At 46.8% G+C, this 19,257-nt stretch overlaps 2 protein-coding genes across 8 annotated transcripts in view; one reads left to right on the top strand and one right to left on the bottom strand.

Moving 5' to 3' along the window:
• Nucleotides 1–8,957, top strand: LOC144670008 (5-hydroxytryptamine receptor 1E-like). Its single transcript, XM_078532335.1, has 3 exons — nt 1–310; nt 2,935–4,997; nt 8,080–8,957. Exons 2-3 carry the CDS (start codon nt 3,806–3,808, stop codon nt 8,199–8,201), a joined length of 1,314 nt encoding a protein of 437 aa, XP_078388461.1. The 5' UTR covers nt 1–310; nt 2,935–3,805; the 3' UTR covers nt 8,202–8,957.
• Nucleotides 8,958–10,492: 1,535 nt separating this feature from the next.
• The window catches only part of LOC144670006 (creatine kinase U-type, mitochondrial-like), a 32,394-nt gene continuing 23,629 nt past the window's right edge, over nt 10,493–19,257 (bottom strand). For all 7 annotated transcript variants that reach the window (XM_078532329.1, XM_078532331.1, XM_078532330.1 and 4 more), the window contains 4 exons: nt 16,422–16,545; nt 12,809–12,943; nt 11,218–11,343; nt 10,493–10,722 (listed from right to left, as the gene is read on the bottom strand). In XM_078532329.1, coding sequence (XP_078388455.1) covers nt 10,606–10,722; nt 11,218–11,343; nt 12,809–12,943; nt 16,422–16,545 — 502 coding nt within the window. In that variant the 3' untranslated portion in view covers nt 10,493–10,605. The remainder of the gene's footprint in view (nt 10,723–11,217; nt 11,344–12,808; nt 12,944–16,421; nt 16,546–19,257) is intronic.

The raw sequence follows: 19,257 nt of genomic DNA, 5'->3' as shown, positions 1-19,257 counted from the left end.
ATGCTGAGAGTGAGGTGGGATTGTCCAAGGCAACTGGGCTGGCTTGATAAAGGATAAGTGGGACAGAGACAGGAAACGTTCCACTTCCTTTACCAGGAGCTGTGGAATTTAACCCAACAGCACTGCAGCCGCCTTCAACAGTGCGTCTGTTTTTTGAGAAAAACCTCGACGGTTATGAGGTGACCTGAGAGAAACCGGGGGAAACCGAACCCTAAAGGAGTGGAACAGAACCAATTGAAGGTTAACTTCATGTTTTTCTTGGCAGTGGGAGATCTCATTTACTGTCAACTGGAGTCACCGATGAAAGTTGGTAAGAACAGTTTAATTTAATCATTGACGTGATTTCTTTTCTTAATTGAAGTGTTGTTGAAAGTGAAGAATTCAGGAATCTGTCTCTTGTCAGATTGCGATCTGTTTAATTGAATTGGCAGCGAATGTTGTCTGGTCATTTTGAACAAAGCACAGGTTGTGTGAGATTTCTAACGAATCCATCGGAAGTAATGTTTAATGGTAATTTTTCTTCCAGAGATCAGATTTGTATTGCATTCCCAGTGTCCCGATGTAAAGTATCAAGGGTTTGTGGAATAGGATTAATTCATTTGCTTCAGTCTTTCATTTAAATCTCTTCAATCACCACTAACCCATTACATCCATCTGTCAGGTTGAGGTGACTCCAAGAAGCCTGGTTTGATGATAAAAGCATGGGACAGAGTTGGCATTCTGTGGCAGATTCAGTAATCAGATACCTAGGCCTGAGGGGTTGGCAATGTTGATCATTGACCAGCCTGCCTGGCTCATTATTAGCTCTGCAAACGTTGATCACCAGGCTCTGGATAGTGTTGCTGCCCAATGTCCTAATAGATTGCTTCGTTTTGCACGGACAGTCAGTGGGCAGTCGATCTACCCTGGTAAACCTCATGGGTTTGACTGGTTTAACCCTAACATTGCTGCACTGCTAGAGGTGCCATGTGTTAGATGAGACATCAAACCAAGGCCCAAACTGAGGGAAAAGATCTTCTCTTATCATCGCTCCTCAAGAAACAAGTCAGATTAAACTCCAGCGAGGTTCTTCACCGGAAAATTGATGTTAATTTCAATGGTGATCTATTTTTGGAGATTATTTGACATGCCAGTTAGCTGGATCGGACATTTTATTCACCTCTGTGGTGTCTGGAATCAAACACTGCAATCTCAGGGTGGGGTGGGAGTCCCTACGTAAGCGATGAAAAGACGATTGTAAAATTCTGAGCAATGTCAAGGTGGGATTGTAGGGGGGCGGTGGTGTGGGGTGAGGCAGTAAATATCCTTATGTTCTGGGAGGTTTAGTTGTGACTTCACGGTCACTGACATTGTCAAGTCTCCAGTCGAGCAAGGTGGTTTCTGACAACAGATTTACCGAGCAACATGTGAGATGTGGGGTTGACAGTGCCTCACGAATAACGCATGTATTCCTGGGACTTTGTCACCTTGGATAGTTCCTTGTTGATGGGGGTTGAAGTGGAGAAGCCTGTGCTGGAAACATCCTGTAATGTTGAAGCTTCACGGCTCTCGAATTCTCTCCCCAAACAGCAAGTGTCCCTTTGAGAAACTTAGGTGAAGGGTCGAAGTTCACAATTGCGGAAACACGAGCAAGAGAGAAAACTGAGCAAATCCGGCAGTTTGGCAACATCACGTTTGTCTTAGGAGACTCCAGGTTTTGGGATTAAAGGGAAGACGAGGGGAGGTGAAGGTTTTCAAAGCTTTGATTTTCTGGAAGGAATGAGTTAGAGTCTGAGATTTCAACACTCAGGAATTGGGAAGAGGAAGAGAATACAAAGTGGGGAATTTGGGCAAAAGAGGAACATCCAAGATAGCAAAAGAAAATAGAGAAATAAAGATTGTGTGTGAGAGAGAGGTGGGGGGGTTGTGGTTGTGGTTGAAAGCCAAGAAGGAGGTGTTGTGTAAAGGGTTAAGAGGTATGCGCTATGCTAATATATGACGTAGATGATGATGTATCACTGACACTAGTCAGTCATGTGTTAGACTCTCTCTCTTAGAGAGAGAGGTTGGAGTCTTGTCTAAGAGCTCTGTGCCTACTCTGTATCCTGTTTAGAAATAGTTATAATAAACAAGTGTCAAGCAGATACCAGAGAGTGTCTACAGTTTGTCTATGGGCAGTGGGCAGTGGGCAGCGAGCAGTGGGTAGTGGGTAGTGGGTAGTGAGGTGGGCAGTGGGCAGCGAGCAGTGGGTAGTGGGCAGCGAGCAGTGGGTAGTGGGCAGTGAGCAGTGGGTAGTGGGCAGCGAGCGGTGGGCAGTGGGCAGCGAGCAGTGGGTAGTGGGTAGTGGGTAGTGAGCAGTGGGCAGCGAGCAGTGGGTAGCGGGCAGCGAGCAGTGGGTAGTGGGTAGTGGGCAGTGAGCAGTGGGCAGTGGGCAGCGAGCAGTGGGTAGTGGGCAGCAAGCAGTGGGCAGTGGGCAGTGCCTCCAATGGGGAAAGCTGACCTCACAGCAGATATCAGCTCATGCAATTTCCAAACTGGATTTCAATTGCCTGGAGTGAGAAGAGAGGAATTTTACAGAACATTTTTTCTCCTTATTGACCCTGGGATTTTTTTTTTGGCCTCTCCCAGTTGGTCACATAGCTGATGACAGGTTGCGGGGGGTGGGGTGGTGTTGGGGGTGAGGTTAGTAACAAGATGGGGGGAAGGAGATGGGCTTGCCATAGCTCCAGCCATCATGGTGCGTGGGTTAGGTTTGATGGAGTATTTCCCATCCGTCATTTTGATATGTTCATATTATAAGTACATATTCACCACATCAAACCCAGCTACTTAACCTACCTTTCTATAATTGGCCACGGAATAAAAATTTCTCCAAGTTTCTTTGCTCTGAACAGAATGGATAAGGTCGCTGTGATATTAAACTGCAGAGAGCTGTGTTTCTTTGTATCTTTACAGGCTGACCAGGGTCTCTCGTCTCCCCGAACCGGCCAAGAGCTGCTGACACTAGTGAAGATAAACCAGGGTATTGATGGGACAACCTGGAACGAGAGCTGGTAGACCGGCCTGGAAGCTGGTGCCAGGGGCGTGAGTGCCAAGCTCAGAGTCACCGGGCTTGGGGAACCAACTCATTCACCGGGTGAAGTTTTGAAAACAGAAAGACTTGTGTTTATAGCGTGTTTCTCATGACCGCCAGATGTCTCAAAACTGCTTCCCAGCCAATGAAGCACTTTCCGAAGTGTAGTCACTGTTGTGATGTAGGAAGCATGGCAGCTACTTTAAGCACAGCAAGACCCCACAAACAGCAACGTGATAATGGCCAGATAATCAGTTTTTTTTTGTGATGTTGATTGAGGGATAAACATTGGCCAGGACACCGGGGACCTCTTCTTCCAAACGGTGCCAGGGGGATCTTTTACATCCACTCAAGCAGGCACATAGGGCCTCAGTAATAACGCCTCATCCGAAAGACAGCACCTACAACAGTGCAGCACTCCCTCAGTACGGCACTGGAGTGTCAGCTTAGATTTTTGTGCTCAGGCCCTGGAGTGGGCCTTGAATCCAGAATCTTGAGGTCAAGAGGCGAGTTTGTGGCAGCATTTCTTTCTCCGTCCTACAGCACATGGTTAGTTATTTCTGCTTTCCAAGAGGTTGCGCTTGATTAACCAACCACGCTGAGGATGGGAAGAAGGTAAATACAACTGAATGACTGATTATTAACCTCCCTACAAGTGAAACTGATGATAAGGCTTGTGATTGTGGTCACCACGGAGCATGAACTAGTGAAAGAATCCATTTTGAATTTACTGCTCCCGCAGTTACATTAAAGATGAGCAACCTTCAGAGCTTGATCCCAGCAACGTTGGGATCCAATAGCAGTGGACAACCATATCTATCGTTGGCAAAGACAGCTACCCAGGCAATTCTATATCTGCTCATCTTAATCATTGCTCTTCCATTGAACACCCTGGTCCTGGTGTTGCTCTACAAGTGTCGACCTCTGAGAAGCATCCCCAATATGTTTGTGGTGTCCCTGGCCCTGGCTGATTTTCTGATTGCTCTTTTAGGCCTGCCCGTCATCGTCATAGCAACCATTGCCCAGAGCTGGCCCTTGGGTGGGACCATGTGCCAAACCTCGGGCTTCCTAACCTTCTCGCTGAGAAACGTCTCTATCCTGTCGGTGGCTGGGATTGCGGTGGACAGGTATTACGTTATTGTGAGGCCGTTTATACTCACCATAACAAGGGACAAAGCTAAGAAGATGATCGTGTTCCTGTGGTGGAGCGGGCTGCTCTGCGGAATCCCACCACTTTTTGGTCTCGGCCTTTACAAGTTCTCTCCTACAAGATGTTTGTGTGATTACAGCTGGTCCGATGGAGGCTCCAGTCTGGCTTATGGGATCTACCTTTTCATTTGGATCTATGTGACATCTTTGCTCCTGGTCACCATCTCCTATTACTTCATCTACCAAGTCACCCGCGACCACATGAAGCACAAAGCCCAGCGTTTCACCAGTAACCTGTCTCCAGAGCAGGAGGGCAGCTCCATCCCTACAGAGCTGAAGTCCTTCAGACTATTGCAGGCCAGCCTTTCGAGAAAGTGGGCAAGCTTCATATCTTCCAACTCAACCTTTAACTTGAACGCGTCCAATGTAGCAATGGAGTCGAAAACAGCAAAAACCATTGCTGCTGTGATAACAAGCTGCCTTGTGACCTGGGTGCCCTACTTCATTTTGAACTTTCACCCTGGCTCTTTGTCTGACAGCAAAGTTCCCAGGATGTTGGACTTCTTAGCAACTTGGCTGAGTTTTGTGAACTGTGCCCTGAACCCAGTTCTCTATGCCCTCCTGAACCAACAATTCAGACGCTGCTTCAAGGAGAACGTTCGCCTGTGGTTTAGAGTCTCTGCCCAGCAAGTTTCAGAAGAGGCCCCAGGACCAGCTGTCATTGCCCAGAACGGGGGCATCACCAATGGCCGAGCGGACAATGGAAATGACCTGGCTCCTTTCTCCGTCATTCGAGGTAATGTCACCTTTCTCCTTGTTTCATTCTGAGCTTGGGGGAGGAATTTAACTTTTAGATGGTTTAAATTTCTGGCAGGTAATAAGAAAGAGCTTGCACTTGATAAAGCACTACCTAATTGACTTATTCTAAAAATAGAAGCACATGGAATTAAAGGGATGGTGGTAACTTGGATTAGGGATAAGTGAGCCTTTGACAGCTTCCTTAGGAAGGCAAATGGAATGTTGCAAGGGGAACGGACTATAAAAGTAGGGATGTTTTGCTACATTTGTAAAGGGCGTTGGTGAGGCCACACCTGGAAGACTATGTACAATTTTGGTCTCCTCATTTAAGAAATGACATAAATGTGTTAGAAGTAGTTCAGAGGAGGTTCACAACTGAACCTGGGATGGTTGGGGGGGACTGGGGGTTATCTTACCAGGAAAGGTTGGACAGACTGGGCCTGTATCTATTGGAGTTTAGGAGAATGAGAGATGATCTTTTGGAAACATATAAGATCCTGAGGGGACTTGACAGGGTGGATGCTGAGAGGATGTTTCCCCTTGTCGGGGAGACTAGAACCAGGGACACAGTTTAAAAATAAGGAGTGTCCCATTTAAGATGGAGCTGAGGCGATTTTTTTTTCTCTCAGAGGGTCGTGAGTCTTTGGAACTCTCTTCCCCAGAGAGCGGTGAAGGCAATGCTGTTGAATATTTTTAAGGCAGAGGTAGATAGATTCTTGACTAATAAGGTATCGAAGGTTATCAGGGGCAGGTGGGGATGTGGACTGGAGGCTGAATGGCCTGCTCCTAATTTGTATGTTTGTATGTCCCTACTTCTCGAATGAGAGGGCGCAGGGTTCAAATCCCCATCTAGACATTTCTGACAAGTGGAGACTAGAGCTTTGGCTCTGAATTAAGAATTGACATCCAATGGGATAGTTGTGTCTGTTGGCTGTGTGGATGACCCCTCTGTATAGGACTAACCACCCTCTGCCACCATCGGACAGTAGAAAGATAGTCACAATCATGGGAAAGGGCAGCCTCTTAATCCTTCCACTGTTCTCCAAGGGGAGGAGTAAGAAGATACAAGAACACCCCCTGTGTGTGATGTGTGGGGATGTTGGGTATGGATAGGGTCACATTCATGTGTGATTTTCCCTGCACACAACTCACAGCCAATAGCTGAGAATGTTCATTGGAGTAAGATATTACAGAATGCCCAGTAAGAGTGAAACCTGGACCTCAGCAGGGAGACAACATCTTCAGGAGAGGACGGGACTGTATTATTCCCTGGTTTCACACTCACTGCTCAGATCTTTTTCTCCCATGGCTTCAAACCTTTAGCTTGCTGTTTGTCCTAGCTCTTTGACGATTGTAAATCTGGGCAGGGGATATGTACCTATTAATCATAGCCTTAATCATGTGAAATTGAAGACAGGGATCTCAATTTCAGGGCCCCTGAAAACTGCATTACTGTCTCTGCAGGTCAAGGGCCCTTTGCTTCTGCTCACTGGCTTCTCTTTGGCGTATTAAGGCACCATTTGGTTATCACACCCAACTAGTCCCAGGAAGATGCCATAGGGCGTTTACTGTCGATAGAGAGGAGGATGGAGAAAGGGTAACCTGATAGAAAGAGTAAGGAAAAGAGACAAACCCAATGCACAGGCAGCATTGAAGGAGGGAGTGTGAGAGGCACTGAAGAAGAGAATAGTGCAACAGTGAGAGAGAGAGAGAGAGAGAGAGGGGACAATGACAGAAAGTGAGGAGCAGAGAGAGAAAGTGTAAGAAGTGTACAAAGAGTGCGAGGTATAGAGAGAGGAAGAGTACCAGAAGAGACACTGAGAAAGTGAGAGAGAAATGGAGAGATAGTTGCAGAAAGGGAGAGAGAGAGCTTTTATTTTCTCTGTAGCAGTGACACAGGGAGATTGACCAACATAGAACTGACTGGAATTGGGCTCACACATTGGGGTTAACAATGTTTACTGACTCCAAACACAAGGCAGTATTTTTCAGGCTGGAGGAAGGTTTGTAGTGGAGGTCCCCAGGAGTCCGTATTGGGACCCTTGCTTTTCCTGATATATATTAATGATCTAGATCTTGGTGAGCAGGGAACAATTTCAAAGTTTGCGGATGATACCAAGCTTGGGAGTTTTGTGAACTGCGAGGAGGACAGTGTAGACCTTCAAAGGACATTGACAAATTGGTGGAGTGGGCAGATAGGTGGCAGATGAAGTTCAATGTGGGGAAGTGTGAGGTGATGCATTTTGGTAAGAAGAACATGGACAGACAATATAAAATAAGGGGTGAAATTTTGAAGGGGATGCAGGAGCAGAAAGACCTGGGTGTCTACATGCATAGATCATTGAAGGTGGCAGGACAGTGGAGAGAGCAGTTAATAAAGCATATAGTACCCTGGGCTTTATTAATAGGGGCTTAAAGTGCAAGAGCAAGGAGCTTATGCTGAATTTATATAAGACACTTGTTAGACCTCAGCTAGAGTATTGGGTACAGTTCTAGGCGCCACATTACAGGAAGGATGTGAACACATTGGAGAGAGTGCGGGAGAGGTTTATAAGAATGGTTCCAGGGATGAGAAAGTTCAGTTACGAAGATAGATTGGAGAGGTTGGTACTGTTCTCTTTGGGGAGAAGATGGCTAAGAGGAAAATTGATAGAGATGTTCAAAATCATGAGGGGGGCTGGACAGAGTAGATAGGGAGAAGCTGTTCCCGCTCGTAAAAGGATCAAGGACGAGAGGGCACAGATTTAAAGTGATTTGCAAAAGAAGCAAATGTGACGTGAGAAAAAGCTTTTTCACACAACGAGTGGTTCGGGTCTGGAACGCACTGCCTGGAAGTGTGGTGGAGGCAGGTTCAATCGGGGCATTCAAGAGGGCATTAGATGACTATTTGAATTGAAACAATGTGCAGGGGTACGGGGAAAAGGCAGGAAAATGGCACTCGGTCAAAATGCTCATTCGGAGAGCCAGTGCAGACACGATGGGCCGAATGGCCTCCTTCCATGCCGTTAAAATTCTGTGATTCAGTAACGTTATCAGGGAGTAGAAGCTGATGCAGATTGTTTCTTGTTTCTTCCTTGCAGAGCTGCAGAGATCAGAGTCACCGGCATTCCCGGGAGATTCCTCACTTTACAGGCCACGCTCAGCTTCCTTCCAGCGGAGAGCTAGTCCCGCTCAGAGACACCCCAGCCATGAAGCCGTGTGAAACGCAGACCAGTAGCAAATCTACTCTGCAAGTGGTCAGTGATGCCTGGAACTGGACAGTGACCCCCTGCAATGAAGTGACCTCCTTTAAATGGGCAGTGACCCTCCTGGCGATGGGCAGTGATCCCCGGCAGTGAACAGTTAGCACCAAATCTCGGTTTTCCTATCTTGAAACATTTGCGGATAATTTTACTTTACAGGCAACAGGAGATAGTCAATGCGTGGAAATACAATGAACCTGGGCGATCAATGTGGGTCCCTAATGGGAGTGAGAGGTCTTTCAGTATCCCCTATAATTAGACACAAGGAGGATTCAGCTTCAGATTTGTCTCTTGGGTTTATTCAGGTCCCACTTGCTGCAGTTAAGAAATAACATCACCTTCTGTTTTAAAAATTGAATACTTCTGAAAGAAAATCTTTGGCAGCACAAAGTTTGCTGCACTCGTGGGTCCGAAGGACTGAATCTCCCAGACCCGAGAACAAATATGAGGAACTGGTCCATCTGGGTAAGAAATACTTCCCCCTCCCCACAGCCTGTGAAACATCAGATCAAAAGGCACATTGTATAAGAGCTGGTTGATGCAAAATCAATCTTTGCCTTTCAGTGGTTTGCCAACATGTTATTAAAAACTCTTGTAGGTTGTTGGGAATGTGGATAATGGAGCTCTGGGGTTACTCGCAACTCTGGCCCCAAAACTGAAGAGAAATGAAATAAATTATCCTCGGACTCAAACTGTGAAGCCAGGATTTGATTGTTAAATATGTCTTTATCTTATCGATCTGTTTACTCATCGCACTTTATAACATAGGTTACAGTGCCTGATGCTTTTTCCCTCTGACTAGGCTATTTTGGGATGTTGATTTACAGATTTCAGGGATTAGATTATGAAATTCAGGTGCTTTTCCCCACGTCACCCACACTTCCTTAGGAATAGTCAGCCTCCTGGGGTTAGTGTTCAGGTGGTGCGGTGAGTCTTGGTGCAGAGTGTTGGCAAGCTGACAGGTCATAGGGGGCATCGCATTCCCTCACAGATGGCCAGAGCCACAATTGGGCAAACATAATCAGTGGAGAGTGACCAGGAGACTATTTAATTCCCCTTTAAGGATTAAACATGGCAATTGGACGCGGGTCTGTGTCTGTGATTCCCCCACACGGTGATGGGACGCGGGTCTGTGTCTGTGATTCCCCCACACGATGACGGGACGCGGGTCTGTGTCTACGATTCCCCCACACGGTGACGGGACGCGGGTCTGTGTCTGTGATTCCCCCACACGGTGACGGGACGCGGGTCTGTGTCTGCGATTCCTCCACATGGTGACGGGACGCGGGTCTGTGTCTGCGATTCCTCCACACGGTGACGGGACGCGGGTCTGTGTCTGTGATTCCCCCACACGGTGACGGGACGCGGGTCTGTGATTCCCCCACACGGCGACGGGACGCGGGTCTGTGTCTGTGATTCCCCCACACGGTGACGGGACGCGGGTCTGTGATTCCCCCACACGATGACGGGACGCGGGTCTGTGTCTGCGATTCCCCCACACGGTGACGGGACGCGGGTCTGTGTCTGCGATTCCCCCACACGGTGACGGGACGCGGGTCTGTGTCTGCGATTCCCCCACACGGTGACGGGACGCGGGTCTGTGTCTGTGATTCCCCCACACGGTGACGGGACGCGGGTCTGTGTCTGCGATTTCCCCCACACGGTGACGGGACGCGGGACTGTGTCTGCAATTCCCCCACATGGTGACGGGACGCGGGTCTGTGTCTGCGATTCCCCCACACGGTGACGGGACGCGGGTCTGTGTCTACGATTCCCCCACACAGTGACGGGACGCGGGTCTGTGTCTGCGATTCCCCCACACAGTGACGGGACGCGGGTCTGTGTCTGCGATTCCCCCACATGGTGACGGGACGCGGGTCTGTGTCTACGATTCCCCCACACGGTGACGGGATGCGGGTCTGTGTCTGCGATTCCCCCACATGGTGACGGGACGCGGGTCTGTGTCTGCGATTCCCCCACACGGTGACGGGACGCGGGTCTGTGTCTGTGATTGCCCCACACGGTGACGGGACGCGGGTCTGTGTCTGCAATTTCCCCACATGGTGACGGGACACGGGTCTGTGTCTGCAATTTCCCCACATGGTGACGGGACGCGGGTCTGTGATTCCCCCACACGGTGATGGGATGCACCTGAAGGGGAAATAGTCCTCATTGAGTGACCAGATCTTAGTTCAAGTCGCACTGAGCCATGACAAGGTTGAAGAGATTACAAGTAGCCAACATTCTGAGATTTTAGGTGGTCCAAAAGTTTATTTATTTAGTTTGCAGGAGTTATGATATCTAGAATTTTAATATGTTTAACGAGACATCACTCTCAATGTTGAAAGTTTGATCACAGAGGGATTAGCGTCGACTCTGGGTCAGGGGGGTTGGGATCTTGATATCTTGCCCTTTCTGGAGTTTCTTCTCACATTCAATTAAATAGTTGACTCCATCAACTACCAACTGAACCAGCTCCACCTGGAGAATGAAACAAGACATTCAAGTTTATCTCTGTACAATGGAAGGAATCAGGCTTGTTTTGGTGGAAAGAGAACTCTCTCCATTCCCCTGCCCTTCCCTCTTGCCTCCTTCTCCCACCCACCCACCTGCCCCTTCACTTCATCCCCTCCTTCCTCATAAGCTCCTCCCACAAAGAACCCCCCCCCACCTTTTTTTGCAGCCTCTGTACCCCAAAGGAAACTTGCCCCCTAACTGTCCCCTCTCCTCATCTGGTACCCTTCTCCCCGAACCCCCTTCTCCCCTCCCCCAACCATCTCCCCTGAAGAATCTTGTCCCCTCCCTCATCCTCTCCCATGAACTCTCCCCTCATTCCCTATCCCCCCCCCCCGCAAAAAACCCTTCCCCATCCCCTCCCAGTCCCATCTCTTCTATCCCCTCCCCGACCTCACCCCTCTGCCCTGCCCTCTCTCCCCATCCCACAGGGATGCGAATTTCGGGTAACTAGTAACTGACCTCTGATTTCCCCAGGCGGTCCAGGTTCGAGATGTCAAACACACTGCCCACGGCTGCAGTGTCCACTCCCCCTGTTCCACGTTTCTGCAAACGCAGGTTGTCCAGGATTTTTGAGAAGCGAGGGTCCTGAATCAGAAATATAATTTACACACATGGTGGCTCCTGTCTCACCATCTCCCGTCTGTTAAAATCTCACTCTTTAGGTAAGTGATAAAGACTGGGAGCGGCAATGGGATTGAAGACATTTAGGAAAGGAAAGTGTGGTCTTTGTGGAATAGTTCGCCAGTGCAATTTGTTTTCCCTACTCTTTAAACTATTTGTACTGAGAAATAAGCCACCTGAAGGGTTGCCAACTCAACTTGGACATGTACCTGGAGATTTCATCACATGACCTCCCGCCTTCAACCACCCCACCCACACGCACTCACCACTGGTCACTTAATGTCCATCCTCACCACCATGTCTCATGACTAATTGGAAAGCAAACAGACTCTTCCAACCAAATATAAACAAAAAACTGGCCTCCATTGACATCATATCCTTTTCCATTTCAGTATTAACATGGACCATTCACACAAGAGCACAATGACACAAGTGAGCTGCACTGTACAGAGGCTCAGGTAATTTTAGTTAAGGCTGTGCTGTCAGTTAAGAACTGCACAGAGATGATTAATCCTCTTTATTCCAACTAAACTCACTTTATCTTGGCTCGCAGTTGGTACTTACTTCCTGATTGATGTTGGGAATTGGTTTACCGGATAAATGAAGAGTATTAATGAATGATGTGTGGCCTGGAGGGACCTTCAAATTCTCCTGGATTTTGAGTTTTTTTCTCTGTGGATTTTGTGTTCATTACAGCAAGAGGCCTCGCTACTAGGAATGAAAGACTCTTATTTCAAGAACTCCCAGGACAAGTTAGATACAGAGTAAAGCTCCCTCTACGCTGTCCCCATCAAACACTCCCAGGACAGGTACAGCATGGGGTTAGATACAGAGTAAAGCTCCCTCTGCACTGTCCCCATCAAACACTCCCAGGACAGGTTAGATACAGAGTAAAGCTCCCTCTACACTGTCTCCATCAAACACTCCCAGGACAGGTACAGCACGGGGTTAGATACAGAGTAAAGCTCCCTCTAAACTGTCCCCATCAAACACTCCCAGGACAGGTACAGCACGGGGTTACACTGTTCCCATCAATGAGTCCAAGCCCTGACCCCAGTAGAGCTTCCTACAGTGCCATTGTGATCAATGTGCTATTTCCTACACCAGTGGCCTGTGGACTTTTCTCCAAGTCAGGTTCTGTTCAATCCTGTCTCATTTGCACAACTGATTATGCCAGCATCAGTTTACTTTGTTGTGGGCATGAATACCTCACGTAATCACTGCCTCCTAATTTGCTACTGAATTTCACATTGAGTTTTGTCAGTATTTGAAAGAGAAAGGCTTATGGTTCCTTCTGGTGATATTCTGAGCATTTTAACTGTTGTTTTAGAACTTACTGTGCCCTTAAAGAATTTATTTCAGTGTCATGCTTTGTGCAGAGTGTTGATGTCCATTATAGTCCATCTGGTAAATAAGATTGAAATGGTACCTTGCTCAGCATGGGTAGTTTGATGTGTACCCCAGCTCGGAGTCCAGTGCCCAGGTTTGATGGGCAGGCCAGGATGTAGCCAAGTCTCTCGTTCCACATAAACTCCCAGCCTTTCTCGGCGATTAGCTTCTCAACCTAGAAAAACATGGTCTGTATCAAAGCTCAGTGTTTGTATCCAGTTTTCCCTCAGTTGGCAAGAATGAATGGACACACAGTATTACATTAAGTGTACAACACACAAGGGCATTTGGCCCAGTGGGTCCATGCTGGCGTTTATTCTCCACACCAGCCTCCAACCGTATTTCATCTAACCCCATCAACGTATCTTTCTGTTCCTTCCTTTCTCGTTTGTTTATCTAGCTTCCCCTTAAATGTATCTAAACTATTTAACTCAACTATTCCACCTAGTAGTGAATGTTCTGCATTCTCACCACTCTCTGGGTAAAAAGATAATCGCTCCTAAAATGTAGCAATGGTTCCTAGACAGACAAGAGTAAGGTTTCAACTCTGCTCAGTCTGTAACATCCTCATACCTGGGACACATGTTGAGGTTTAAATCCCACATCAGGGGCTTGAGTGATAATCTAGGTGACAGTCCAATGCAGTAGTGAGGGAGTGAATTATCAGAGGTGTCTTTCTCTTGTCATTTAGATGGATGTTAAAGATCCCATGGCACTATTGGAAGACGAGCATGGAATTCTCCCAGTGTCCTGGTCAATATTTCCCCTTAAACCCAAACCACCAGCTGGTCATTCACCTCATGGCTGCTTCAGGGTTTGTAGAAATATTGCTACTTTTGCCTGGACAGCAACAGCCTGAAAGTAATTCATTCTGTATGAAACTCCCGGAGATGGCTCTGAGAGATGTGATATTAAAACTAGACATTGACCAAGCGGATAAAGATTCATATCACTTGCTACAGGTTGGTGTTTATTGAATTGGATATGTTTCTCTTGTTATGTCGCTCCGATTGTTGGGATATCTTCTGCTGTGAGCAAAACCTTTAGGTCAATGGTTGATGTCAGCCAATGGGTGACTCTTACACCGGTGAATTGACTCAACAGTAACTTGCATTTATATAGTGCCTCTAATGTAGTAAAATGTCTCAACTTGCTTTATAGGACTCTTACCAGACAAAATTAGACACAGCCACACAAGGAGCTAGTGTGACAGGTTAGCAAGAGCTGTGTCAAAGTGGTAGGTTTTATGAAGCTCCTTAAAAAAGGAAAATGATACAGAGAGACAGAGAGATTTAGGGAGGGAATTCTAGAGTTCAGGACCTAGGCAGCTGAAGGCATGGCCATCCATGGTGGAGCGATTAAAATCAGGGATGCGCTTGAGACCAGAATTGTAAGGATACAGATATCTCAGAGAGTTGTAGAGTTAGAGGAGATTACATACAGAGGGAGGGGCGAGGTCAAGCAGAGATTTGAAATCAAGGTGAGAACCTTAAAATAGAGAGTACGAGAGCCAGTGTCAGTCAGGGGCACAGGGTGATTCGTGAACAGGACTTGGTACGAGTTGGGGACAAACAGCAGAGTTTTGGATGAGCTCAGGTTTATGGAGGGAGGATGATGGGAGACTGGTCAGGAGATAAAGTCATTGATAAATTGTCCTGTACATGTGGTACAATACCCCATTATGAGTCAGCACCTATAACACTCGGGGTGGGGCGGGGGGGGGAACTAACTGAAGGGGCAATTACTCTGAATAATATTTATGATACTTTTGCTGTAACAGAGGCTAAGTCATAATGATGAATCAATTACAAAAATTCATTGTGGATTAGGGGACACGCTCAACATGCTTAAAAATCCCCCAAACACAATGCAGTGTCTATCCTTATCGTTTTTGTCTCGCAGTGTTCTCAAAACCAGGTGATGGAAAGGTCATTATCGTGAAAAGCCAGGATTAATGACAGGCACCACAGTGAGAGTTTGTGTAGGAGGGGACTTCAGTGAATAGAGTTCTCTTCAATGGTTAAAATCCCTCAGAGCTGATTTTGATGTAATAGTTTGGTGCCCATTTAAATTCAAGGGAAGTTGTGGGAAATGAAATGCTTTGCAGTCTTTAGTGTTATTGCCCAACCCTCAGCCTGACCAACAATGAGGCAGACAAAAGCCAAGAAGGACTAGAAAACTGAAGTATTCTGAACAACGGAGAAAAGGAGGGAGAAGTCTGAAATTTAAAGTTGAAGTGATTGAAACAAAGGGCAGCTTCTGAAAGTGAAGAGGAAGCAGGCTATCCAGGGGTGTGGGGAGGGGGGCGGCCTGGGAACCTTTCCTCCCAAAGCAAGTTAGATAGAATCTCATAGCACAGGAGGGGGCCCTTTGGCCCATTGTGTCTGTGTTAGCTCATCGAAAATGCTATCCAATTATTCCCACTTCCCCTGCTCTTTCCCTATAGACCTGTAAGTTCCCCTGTTGAAAGTTATTATTGAACCTGCTTCCACTGCCCTTTCAGGCAGCACATTTCAGACCATCACAATTCGCTGCACTAAGACAATAGGCCACATTTGCTGCCAATGCCATGCATGCTCTGAGCATCTGCAGTTCGAGCATGTTGCTATATGACATCATTCGGACCGCCCGAGTCGGCAGTGGCCAGGACCAAAGATGGCGCAGCTGAAATGGTCACAGCTGGGCGGCGGTGTCCTTTCAGTGGGCACCCAGAAAGAAACGTGGAACTGTATTCGCTTGTGCTCATCCATTGTGGGTTATTTAAATTATAACGTACATAAATGAAAGACACGGATTTAAGGCACGACCTTGCACTCTCTCCATCATGGATACCAGCACGCTGGGATGAATCACAGAATCTTGAAAAAAGTGCATTTTCACAAGTAATAATTGCAGAGTTTGCCTGTGGGACAAGGAGTGGTAGTAAATTGTTGGGTTTCACTGTGAAAGCTGTACTCTGTCTGCCATCCATACAGCCTGGAGAAAGCAAATGGCGATATGGCGACAGGCGCTTGATCACAATAGCCATCAAGAGTTGACAGGGGATTTCCCGAGAGCGTTTGCCCAGGGAGAGGAGTGAGGGGATGGGGGTGAGGAGGATGGGGACCCCCATAAATACTGCCCAACACTCCCTGTGGACACCCCTATCTACTGACACACTCCCCGGGAACTGACGAAATTGGAAACTCACACACGTGCGATCCTTCTGACAGTCCTTAACTGCACATGTGCATAGAGGTCTGCACATGCGCAGACTGATACTGGCAGTCTGGGCACTGCGGAATGATGCCAATAGATTACCGCGCATGCGCGGACCAGTGCACATGCACAGACCGCCATCTTGCGTTGGCAGGAGACACAGCGAGAAAGATTTCTTCTTATCTTCTTCCTGTCAATTGTCTTAAATCTGTGTCCTCTGGTTACCCATGAAAGTAATTACTCCCTATTTACTGTATTAAAATTGGATATGTGCTTGAAGGGGAAAAAGTTTGCAGGGCTATGGGGAGAGAGGGTGGGAGCAGTGTAACTAATTGGATAGCTTTTTTTCCAAAGAGACAGTACAGGCATGTTGGGCCGAATGGCCTACCCCTGTACCATCAGATTGTAATGGAGAGGGAATCCTGGTGGATTGGTTGTTGTTTGGAGCGGGTTACCTCTTTGAGACCGCGGCAGAATTTCTCAAACACCCGCCTCATGTTCCCTCCCTTCTCCATGGAGATGATCCGCGTGTGGTCCTCCTCATTGACCCAGATTAAGAAAGTCTTCTCATTATTGTGCCTGTGGAGCAGGTGAGAATAGAGCAAGTTTAAGTAGTTTTTGTTTAAAGAAGGCACCCTTGTTTTTTAGACCCAGAAACACTCGCTTTCACCTTACTGCACCATCTTGTCCTTGCCGACCTACATTGCTTCCAGACCTCCTGATGTTTCAGATCCAGATATAGACCTTTCTTCCTGGCCTTATCCCTTTCCCAATTCTGTAATCTCTGGAATTCTCTCCCTAAAACTCTCCACCTCTCTCTCCTCCTTTAAGGACCTTCTTAAAACTCACCTTGTTGACCCAGCTTTTTAGTTGCCGCACCCCCCATCTGCCATATCTTGTTCTTTGGTTTGAGATCAATTTTAATTTTTAAAATTTTGTTAAATGCCTTGGGGCATTTTTCTATATTAAAGATGTTATATATAAAAAATATTGTTGTTGATTGGAAAATTTTACTTTTAGAATCCTACTGCACAGGAGGCCATTCATCCCATCATGCTTTTACTGTCTCTTTGAATGAGCTACCCAATTAGTCCCACACTCCCTGCTCTTTCTCTATAGCTCTGCTAATGCTTACCCAATTCGAGTGTTTACCCAATTACCATTTGAAAGTTACTATTCTACCACCCTTTCAGATCATCATAACTTGTTCTATTATAAATAATTTCCTAGTCATTCTAATTCTTTTTATCTGCAATATTACTTTAAATTTACAGGTGAGATCAATGCAACAGCCTCAAAGCTGATAACAGGTAAATCTAGAAATGGTACCAGAAAATCTTCGCTCTAGTCCAGGTACCCAGGCAGTGAAGGATAGAACTGGAGCCTATCTTGACACACTTTATAAACTTTTATTTACAGAAACACACATTACAAACATGCACCTCCTAACCCTATCACCATAGTTTCAGTCTGCACCCCAGTTAATGCTTACCATCTGAATACAATTACATACTAAATTACTTTATAATAAACAATTCTTCACAGTGGCTGCTACATGAAAGAAACTCCTAGACAGAATAATGAAGATTAAAACCGTGGAATTATTTAAAGAACAAATGGGTGCTGCAGGGTGGGGAATGGTGGGTTGGGGAGTAGTAGGGCCTTTCTTGAAGGCGTTTGCCCTCAGCTCATCTGTTGCTGAAACTGTCACTCATGCCTTTGTTGCTTCCAACTTGACTATTCCAATAACTCCTGGCTGGCCTTCCATGTTCTTGTCCAAAACTTTGCTCTTACTCACCCATCACCTCCCTCATTCACTGATGCATGCTGGCTCCCAGTTGGGAAATACCTTGATTTTAAAATTCTCATCCTTGTTTTACAATCCCTCTGTGGCCTCACCCCCCCCGTCCCTATCTATATAACCTCCTCCAGTCCCACAATCCTCCAAGATATCCTGGCCTCTTGAACATCCCCAATTTTAACTGCTTTATCATTGGCGGCCATGCATTCAGCTGCCTGGGCCCTAAGCTCTGGAATTCCCTTCCTAAACCTCTCTGCCTCACTTCTTTCCTTTAAGATACTCCTTAAAACCAACGTCTTTGAACAAGATTTGGCCATCTGGCCCAACACCTCCTTTTGAGACTCATCAGCAAATTCTTTGCTAAAGTTTTGACTTCCTGAGTCAGCCTTCAATGCCAGCTTTCTTTCTCTTGCAGATGGTCCTGACTTGCTGTGTGTTCCCTACATATGTTTGAAAAATAGATTGTTTTGGCTTTGGGCCAGTGTGTGTCTGGTAGCCAGCTTGCTTCTTCGATATTAAGATGAATCAAACAGACTCCTCTTTACCAGCCTATTACTGAACTCCCGCTAATTCACTGAGAGAATGGCTGGCTTGGGAATAATGGATCAGCTATAGGCCAGCCTTACCCTGCATAGTTCTGCAGTCTGTTGTCATATTGCCTGGAAACGCTGCCCCATAACTCTGGAAACCAGGATGAGTGACTGTGCAAATGATTAAAGTCAAACTCGGGGATTTGAAACACAGATATTCAGTTGAATCATTGCCCACTCACAGTTTTAACTTGAAATAAACAACAGAAAATCCAAATTAAAATATTGAGTGTGATTCTGTGCAATGCACACCACATTGGTGCTGCTAATGTAGATTAGATTGGCTACTCTGGTTGGAGCCCTTCCTGGAGGTTTGGCCATGTAATGTTCTGACCACATGACATGTGACATCACAATCACGTGACATCTGATCACGTGACTTCTGCGAATGTTGCATTTACCTTATTAAGGTTGCTTCCCGTTGTCCTTGAATATTTTTGCTTATGATTTTGCACCAACACCCATGGTAGACAAAGTTCCAAGAACTGGGAGGTCTCCATGAGCAGGTGAATTGGGGAATCCAGAGGGAGGGAGGGAGAGGGGAAACTGGGAAGTCAGAGGGAAGAGGGGAACCCATTGCAGCTGTTACTCCCGGCTTGATGGGGTTACTGAGTCATATACCCATTCTCCTCCTCTACCCTCTGCTGGGATTCCTGTCCCCCGGCTCCCGCACCCTTCAACCTCCATCCACCTGTCTTGGTTCTGTAATCCTCATTACCCTTGCCTAACAAAAACTATCAATCTCAGTTTTGAAATGTTCGATTGACACCCCGCCTCACCCACAACCAACAACCCCAGCCACGCCACACTCACCCCGCACCCCTCCTCCAGCCTCAAAAGTTTTTTGGAAGGATTTTGCATGAATGCTTCTGGACATCACCCCTGAATGGAATAGATTTC

Source organism: Cetorhinus maximus, chromosome 30, assembly GCF_964194155.1.
Source record: "Cetorhinus maximus chromosome 30, sCetMax3.hap1.1, whole genome shotgun sequence".
Classification (NCBI taxonomy): domain Eukaryota; kingdom Metazoa; phylum Chordata; class Chondrichthyes; order Lamniformes; family Cetorhinidae; genus Cetorhinus; species Cetorhinus maximus.
The sequence above is the reverse complement of the archived record's forward strand: the minus strand, read 5'-3'. Positions and strand labels throughout refer to the sequence as shown.

Coding starts and splice junctions, on each gene's coding strand:
- LOC144670008 (XM_078532335.1), top strand. CDS start 3,806: ATGAGCAACCTTCAGAGCTTGATCCCAGCAACGTTGGGATCCAATAGC. Junction 4,998..8,079: donor TCCTTTCTCCGTCATTCGAG/GTAATGTCACCT, acceptor TCTTCCTTGCAG/AGCTGCAGAGATCAGAGTCA.